At 46.4% G+C, this 8969-nt stretch overlaps 2 protein-coding genes across 2 annotated transcripts; both read right to left on the bottom strand.

Annotated features, from left to right (window-relative positions):
* Positions 1–2358: 2358 nt before the first annotated feature.
* LOC149225696 (uncharacterized) lies at positions 2359–4053 on the bottom strand. The gene has a single exon (XM_089379988.1). The coding sequence runs from the start codon at positions 4051–4053 to the stop codon at positions 2359–2361; it is 1695 nt and encodes a 564-aa protein (XP_089236114.1).
* Positions 4054–7018: 2965 nt separating this feature from the next.
* On the bottom strand, positions 7019–8245 carry LOC149225697 (uncharacterized). The gene has a single exon (XM_089379989.1). The coding sequence runs from the start codon at positions 8243–8245 to the stop codon at positions 7019–7021; it is 1227 nt and encodes a 408-aa protein (XP_089236115.1).
* Between the last annotated feature and the right edge of the window lie 724 nt (positions 8246–8969).

The raw sequence follows: 8969 nt of genomic DNA on the forward strand, positions 1-8969 counted from the left end.
CAGAAGAAAGACGAAAAAATCTTCTGAGACGACAAAGGCGGGAAAAAAAAGCAAATTCTTTATAAATGTCATCAATGGCCATGGGAGGTGGCCGAGGAATGTATTTGTGCCCTAGGCCCAATAATTTGGTTTGGCTGAAGGAAAGAGAGACTGAGGATAGATTGTGAATAGCAAGATTGCTAATTCGACGATCTATCTGGGAGGGGGTCATTTTTCCAATCAGGTAAACTAAATAAGCAGAGGGGCTAATGGAGGGCAACCAATACAGATGACGGGAATTGCTTACATTAAAGGAGCCTTGCCTTTCCCTTTGAATCCGGGAGGGATTTGATGAACACCTTGCCCATGTGGAGCAAATGGGGCAGCCTCCGGATTCAAACCAGTGTTCAGGGAAGGCTGGTTTGGATCGGAGGCCGACTGACCAGCAACAGATCTGGTGGAGCGATTTCCTCGGCGGAAACGCCCCCTGCCCATCCCGTTTTTTGGCCGGGATTGCTGATCAAGAGAGCTCGGCTGCTGTTGCTGCCTCTGAGGCTGCCTGCGCAGTTGCCCAGGCTCTCTGCGCAGTTGCTGGGGCTGCCTGCGCAGAGGCCTCTCCTGACTGCGCAGAGGCTGCTGCTGCTGCTGCTGCGGGGGCCGGTTCTGCTGCTGCTGCTGCTGGGGTTGCCTCTGCTGCTGATGCTGAGGCTGTCTACGCTGCTGCTGCTGCTGGGGTTTCTGCCGAGAATGTTGCTGGGGCTGCTGCTGGGGAGAAGCATCTAAGCGAGAAACAAGCTCATCAATTTTCTGTTGCTGGGTTTGGAGAGATTTTGCAATTTCTCTTCGAACCAGAACAGCAATGGCTTCCTCACGAGGAATATCATTAGCTTGCTTAGCTGCTTCTTCCCGAGCGGAATTTCTGGCAGCTTGGGCAGCTTCTCTGGCAGAACGACGAAGAACAAGCTCTGTCTTGAAATCATTGACTTGCCGGCTGTAAGTGGACAAGGCAAGAGAACACCAATGGGCTGCAACAAGACTGCCGTCAACAGGACCGGTGGAGCTAAGAAAATCCATGTCTTCGAAAGGAAGAGCAAGCTGGAGAAGCTTTTCTTTGAAATTTGAAGCAAGGGTGGAAACCCTAGCTTCATTTTGCTCCACAATGGCTTGCTCATGCCGTAAGTAAAGTTCATGGCAATCTCTTCGATATCTGGCAGTAAGAGCATCAAGACCACCTTTGAGAGTATCGTTGGTGTCAGGATCGGAAGCTACAAGACCCGGAGTTTTAACCATGAGGCTCTGAATAACTCGGTTGTCTTGTTGAAGAGCAAGCAATTTCTCTACAAGCGACTGAGATCTATGCAAGATGTCAGTGGCTTTTTGGAAATCCTTGACTGCACGAGAGATTACATCGGTCCAAGCAGAGGGCAACGGCGGAATTTCGTTATTACCCGGAAGCTGGGGCAAAAGATGATTCCGGCTCATGAGAAACTGGTGGCCGAGAAGGACCCGGCTGGGGCTGCGCAGTTCCTGGAGGGGGCTGCGCAGTCTCTTGATGGTGCTGCGCAGTCTCTGAATGGGGCTGCGCAGTTTCCAGATGGGGCTGCGCAGTTCCTGGAGGGGACTGCGCAGCCTCATTGCTGCCAGCTGTACGATGACCCGGTGGGCTGAAAAGAAAAAACCCTAGATCATTCCGCTTCGCTTGTTCTCGGTTGATAATCTCGTCAATCTCACGGGTGGAAGGAGCATTTTCCAAAATAAATTGCTGAATGACATTCTCAATAACGTTTCTCCCAGACTGAGCGGAGTCACGTTCGGGAGGATCATTCTCATGAGATTGAGAGTTGGCCCTGGAGAGAGATCTAGTAACAGGACCCGTAAAATCATTAGGGTTTCTCGCCATGGACAAAGTTTAGGGCTTAATGCAAAAAAGAGAGTAAGGCGGAAACCGAAACGAGAATAACCAGATATAACCGAGACAAGTAAACCGATACAAAAAAATTGATACAAGATAAAAAATGCTTAAGGACAAGCGATTATGCAAAACACATAAGTAGAACAGAAACTCTGTATTAGCATCAAACTAGTTTCGTCCTCGATGGGACTCATCAGTGATACAAAGAAAATGAGCTACTTGCTGTCCTTATATAGCAAAAGCGGACAGGGCAAGTGCATGTACATGGAATTTTTTAATAATTTTTTAATATTAAAATATTTAAAAATATTTTAAATATTAAAAAATATGAGTACAAAAATAGCTAAAAATAGCTAAAAAATAGCTAAAAATAGCTCTGCTCAAGCAAAAAATCTGAAAAATCATGTACTGCTCCTGGAAGAAGAATGCACTGCTCCTGTAGAAAAACAACTGCTCCTGTAGAAAAATCAAGGCCGAGGGTCGGAACTGCTCATGTAAAAAGTGCCGATCTTGCGCGGATTCCGCCAACAAATCAAGGGCCTGGGAATATGCTGAAGCAAAGGGTGACGCTGGAATTCTCCATGCAGTTTAGGGTTTAGGGAACCCCCAAGGTTCAAAGCACGAGTGGCTTCACAATAGTCCAGCTTCAACACCAAGGGGGCCCTTTTGAGGCCAAGAGAGTGAAGAGGACCTCGCGCATAGACCCGCTGCAATAGAGCAACCCTTTGATCCCAATGGACCTTGGCAAAACATGCCTGGAGGAAATCCGGTGGATAGCCCCTCGACCGAAGCCTGCTGTAAAAAACCCGTCTGAGTTCGAGGAAGCCCATCTCAGTGCTCTCTCGAAGAAGATACCTCTGCAGCTCATTAACCACAAATGCAACTTTCTGGTGCTTGGGATGCCAGGAAGTGAATGGAATATACTGGTATGCATTTAGTGGTTTCTGGAAGCATCTGGTAGAAAGCTTTCCAGAGGTGTGGAAGTCATCACCTTTGAAAAGCACTATGTCCAGAATGTTGATGCTGGATGATGATATGCAGGAAGTAATGCGAATGTGCTCAGGATAAATGGACTGGTAACAATCCAAGAATTGGACCAATCTCTCTCTGGAGCCATTCCAGACCATGCAACCATCATCAATAAACCGTCTGAAAAGCTGAATCTCTGGAGCGGGAAATCTTCGAAAGACTTCTTGCTCAAGATGGCAAAGGAAGAGACACGCATACACAACAGCAAAATTGCTGCCCATGGCAGTGCCTCTAATCTGCCGGTAATAAGAGCCATCAAACTGCAAAAAATGCCACTTGAGCACCAACTCAGCTGCACTAACAAGAAAATCCACGTCCTCTGGAGTGAAGAAATCAGTGGTACTATGCTCAATCATATCCCGTAAGGCATGCAAGCCTTCCTGAGTAGGAATACTGGGATAGAGGGACTCTACATCAAAAGTAACAAGAAATGAATCCGGAGCAAACCGCTTGGATTCAATATCCTGCAATAAGGAGAGAGAGTCTGGAAGATGGTTGGGCTGAGCCAACAGAGTACCAAGAAGTTTATAATGCAAAAATTTGGAAAGAGGTTCCAACATAAACCCATTGTAAGCACAGATAGGCCTACCAACAGGAGGGTTTTTGTGGATCTTCCAAATAAAATAAAGCCTGCAAGCTTTGGCATCTTGCGGCTTGATTTGCATTATATACTCCCATTGCTGAACTGAGAGGAGGTTGCGATGTCTTGCTTGAAGCTGCCTGAGAGACCTGCTGATGGCCAACCACGGAACCGATGCATACTGCCTGTAGACATTGAGATCAGCTAGTTGCCTATGGGCTTCGGCAACATAGCTTTCTCTGTCAAGAACCACAATCCCCAAGTTCTTATCTGCTGGTTTGATCACAATAGGGAGTCGGCGGAGACTCTTTAATGCAAGCAATTGGGATCTAGCAAAAGAGGGTTTGGGGGTAAACTGGACAGAGGCAATGCGGGTTTGAAGGATGGAAAGGCCATGCTGAAGGGCACGATTAAGATCAGGGTCATTAATCGGAGGTTCCCAGGTAGGGTTTGGCAGGCGAAAAGGGTTATAGGTATCATCATCAGAAGAAAGACGAAAATCTTCTGAGACGACAAAGGCGGGAAAAAAAAGCAAATTCTTTATAAATGTCATCAATGGCCATGGGAGGTGGCCGAGGAATGTATTTGTGCCCTAGGCCCAATAATTTGGTTTGGCTGAAGGAAAGAGAGACTGAGGATAGATTGTGAATAGCAAGATTGCTAATTCGACGATCTATCTGGGAGGGGGTCATTTTTCCAATCAGGTAAACTAAATAAGCAGAGGGGCTAATGGAGGGCAACCAATACAGATGACGGGAATTGCTTACATTAAAGGAGCCTTGCCTTTCCCTTTGAATCCGGGAGGGATTTGATGAACACCTTGCCCATGTGGAGCAAATGGGGCAGCCTCCGGATTCAAACCAGTGTTCAGGGAAGGCTGGTTTGGATCGGAGGCCGACTGACCAGCAGCAGATCTGGTGGAGCGATTTCCTCGGCGGAAACGCCCCCTGCCCATCCCGTTTTTTGGCCGGGATTGCTGATCAAGAGAGCTCGGCTGCTGCTGCTGCCTCTGAGGTTGCCTGCGCAGTTGCCCAGGCTCTCTGCGCAGTTGCTGGGGCTGCCTGCGCAGAGGCCTCTCCTGACTGCGCAGAGGCTGCTGCTGCTGCTGCTGCGGGGGCCGGTTCTGCTGCTGCTGCTGCTGGGGTTGCCTCTGCTGCTGATGCTGAGGCTGTCTACGCTGCTGCTGCTGCTGGGGTTTCTGCCGAGAATGTTGCTGGGGCTGCTGCTGGGGAGAAGCATCTAAGCGAGAAACAAGCTCATCAATTTTCTGTTGCTGGGTTTGGAGAGATTTTGCAATTTCTCTTCGAACCAGAACAGCAATGGCTTCCTCACGAGGAATATCATTAGCTTGCTTAGCTGCTTCTTCCCGAGCGGAATTTCTGGCAGCTTGGGCAGCTTCTCTGGCAGAACGACGAAGAACAAGCTCTGTCTTGAAATCATTGACTTGCCGGCTGTAAGTGGACAAGGCAAGAGAACACCAATGGGCTGCAACAAGACTGCCGTCAACAGGACCGGTGGAGCTAAGAAAATCCATGTCTTCGAAAGGAAGAGCAAGCTGGAGAAGCTTTTCTTTGAAATTTGAAGCAAGGGTGGAAACCCTAGCTTCATTTTGCTCCACAATGGCTTGCTCATGCCGTAAGTAAAGTTCATGGCAATCTCTTCGATATCTGGCAGTAAGAGCATCAAGACCACCTTTGAGAGTATCGTTGGTGTCAGGATCGGAAGCTACAAGACCCGGAGTTTTAACCATGAGGCTCTGAATAACTCGGTTGTCTTGTTGAAGAGCAAGCAATTTCTCTACAAGCGACTGAGATCTATGCAAGATGTCAGTGGCTTTTTGGAAATCCTTGACTGCACGAGAGATTACATCGGTCCAAGCAGAGGGCAACGGCGGAATTTCGTTATTACCCGGAAGCTGGCGGGCAAAAGATGATTCCGGCTCATGAGAAACTGGTGGCCGAGAAGGACCCGGCTGGGGCTGCGCAGTTCCTGGAGGGGGCTGCGCAGTCTCTTGATGGTGCTGCGCAGTCTCTGAATGGGGCTGCGCAGTTTCCAGATGGGGCTGCGCAGTTCCTGGAGGGGACTGCGCAGCCTCATTGCTGCCAGCTGTACGATGACCCGGTGGGCTGAAAAGAAAAAACCCTAGATCATTCCGCTTCGCTTGTTCTCGGTTGATAATCTCGTCAATCTCACGGGTGGAAGGAGCATTTTCCAAAATAAATTGCTGAATGACATTCTCAATAACGTTTCTCCCAGACTGAGCGGAGTCACGTTCGGGAGGATCATTCTCATGAGATTGAGAGTTGGCCCTGGAGAGAGATCTAGTAACAGGACCCGTAAAATCATTAGGGTTTCTCGCCATGGACAAAGTTTAGGGCTTAATGCAAAAAAGAGAGTAAGGCGGAAACCGAAACGAGAATAACCAGATATAACCGAGACAAGTAAACCGATACAAAAAAAATGATACAAGATAAAAAATGCTTAAGGACAAGCGATTATGCAAAACACATAAGTAGAACAGAAACTCTGTATTAGCATCAAACTAGTTTCGTCCTCGATGGGACTCATCAGTGATACAAAGAAAATGAGCTACTTGCTGTCCTTATATAGCAAAAGCGGACAGGGCAAGTGCATGTACATGGAATTTTTTAATAATTTTTTAATATTAAAATATTTAAAAAAATATTTAAATATTAAAAAATATGAGTACAAAAATAGCTAAAAATAGCTAAAAAATAGCTAAAAATAGCTCTGCTCAAGCAAAAAATCTGAAAAATCATGTACTGCTCCTGGAAGAAGAATGCACTGCTCTGTAGAAAAACAACTGCTGCTGTAGAAAAATCAAGGCCGTGGGTCGGAACTGCTCATGTAAAAAGTGCCGATCTTGCGCGGATTCCGCCAACAAATCAAGGGCCTGGGAATATGCTGAAGCAAAGGGTGACGCTGGAATTCTCCATGCAGTTTAGGGTTTAGGGTTTAGGGTTTAGGGTTTAGGGTTTAGGGTTTAGGGTTTAGGGTTTAGGGTTTAGGGGTTTAGGGTTTAGGGTTTAGGGTTTTTAATGCAAAAAAGAGAGTAAGGCGGAAACCGAAACGAGAATAACCAGATATAACCGAGACAAGTAAACCGATACAAAAAAATTGATACAAGATAAAAAATGCTTAAGGACAAGCGATTATGCAAAACACATAAGTAGAACAGAAACTCTGTATTAGCATCAAACTAGTTTCGTCCTCGATGGGACTCATCAGTGATACAAAGAAAATGAGCTACTTGCTGTCCTTATATAGCAAAAGCGGACAGGGCAAGTGCATGTACATGGAATTTTTTAATAATTTTTAATATTAAAATATTTAAAAATATTTTAAATATTAAAAAATATGAGTACAAAAATAGCTAAAAATAGCTAAAAAATAGCTAAAAATAGCTCTGCTCAAGCAAAAAATCTGAAAAATCATGTACTGCTCCTGGAAGAAGAATGCACTGCTCCTGTAGAAAAACAACTGCTGCTGTAGAAAAATCAAGGCCGTGGGTCGGAACTGCTCATGTAAAAAGTGCCGATCTTGCGCGGATTCCGCCAACAAATCAAGGGCCTGGGAATATGCTGAAGCAAAGGGTGACGCTGGAATTCTCCATGCAGTTTAGGGTTTAGGGAACCCCCAAGGTTCAAAGCACGAGTGGCTTCACAATAGTCCAGCTTCAACACCAAGGGGGCCCTTTTGAGGCCAAGAGAGTGAAGAGGACCTCGCGCATAGACCCGCTGCAATAGAGCAACCCTTTGATCCCAATGGACCTTGGCAAAACATGCCTGGAGGAAATCCGGTGGATAGCCCCTCGACCGAAGCCTGCTGTAAAAAACCCGTCTGAGTTCGAGGAAGCCCATCTCAGTGCTCTCTCGAAGAAGATACCTCTGCAGCTCATTAACCACAAATGCAACTTTCTGGTGCTTGGGATGCCAGGAAGTGAATGGAATATACTGGTATGCATTTAGTGGTTTCTGGAAGCATCTGGTAGAAAGCTTTCCAGAGGTGTGGAAGTCATCACCTTTGAAAAGCACTATGTCCAGAATGTTGATGCTGGATGATGATATGCAGGAAGTAATGCGAATGTGCTCCGGATAAATGGACTGGTAACAATCCAAGAATTGGACCAATCTCTCTCTGGAGCCATTCCAGACCATGCAACCATCATCAATAAACCGTCTGAAAAGCTGAATCTCTGGAGCGGGAAATCTTCGAAAGACTTCTTGCTCAAGATGGCAAAGGAAGAGACACGCGTACACAACAGCAAAATTGCTGCCCATGGCAGTGCCTCTAATCTGCCGGTAATAAGAGCCATCAAACTGCAAAAAATGCCACTTGAGCACCAATTCAGCTGCACTAACAAGAAAATCCACGTCCTCTGGAGTGAAGAAATCAGTGGTACTATGCTCAATCATATCCCGTAAGGCATGCAAGCCTTCCTGAGTAGGAATACTGGGATAGAGAGACTCTACATCAAAAGTAACAAGAAATGAATCCGGAGCAAACCGCTTGGATTCAATATCCTGCAATAAGGAGAGAGAGTCTGGAAGATGGTTGGGCTGAGCCAACAAAGTACCAAGAAGTTTATAATGCAAAAATTTGGAAAGGGGTTCCAACATAAACCCATTGTAAGCACAGATAGGCCTACCAACAGGAGGGTTTTTGTGGATCTTCCAAATAAAATAAAGCCTGCAAGCTTTGGCATCTTGCGGCTTGATTTGCATTATATACTCCCATTGCTGAACTGAGAGGAGGTTGCGATGTCTTGCTTGAAGCTGCCTGAGAGACCTGCTGATGGCCAACCACGGAACCGATGCATACTGCCTGTAGACATTGAGATCAGCTAGTTGCCTATGGGCTTCGGCGACATAGCTTTCTCTGTCAAGAACCACAATCCCCAAGTTCTTATCTGCTGGTTTGATCACAATAGGGAGTCGGCGAAGACTCTTTAATGCAAGCAATTGGGATCTAGCAAAAGAGGGTTTGGGGTAAACTGGACGGAGGCAATGCGGGTTTGAAGGATGGAAAGGCCATGCTGAAGGGCACGATTAAGATCAGGGTCATTAATCGGAGGTTCCCAGGTAGGGTTTGGCAGGCGAAAAGGGTTATAGGTATCATCATCAGAAGAAAGACGAAAAATCTTCTGAGACGGCAAAGGCGGGAAAAATAAGCAAATTCTTTATAAATGTCATCAATGGCCATGGGAGGTGGCCGAGGAATGTATTTGTGCCCTAGGCCCAATAATTTGGTTTGGCTGAAGGAAAGAGAGACTGAGGATAGATTGTGAATAGCAAGATTGCTAATTCGACGATCTATCTGGGAGGGGGTCATTTTTCCAATCAGGTAAACTAAATAAGCAGAGGGGCTAATGGAGGGCAACCAATACAGATGACGGGAATTGCTTACATTAAAGGAGCCTTGCCTTTCCCTTTGAATCCGGGAGGGATT

Source organism: Pinus tabuliformis, chromosome J (genome assembly GCF_031772625.1).
Source record: "Pinus tabuliformis cultivar Carrire ecotype Pingquan chromosome J, CPIR1, whole genome shotgun sequence".
In the NCBI taxonomy this organism is placed as follows: domain Eukaryota; kingdom Viridiplantae; phylum Streptophyta; class Pinopsida; order Pinales; family Pinaceae; genus Pinus; species Pinus tabuliformis.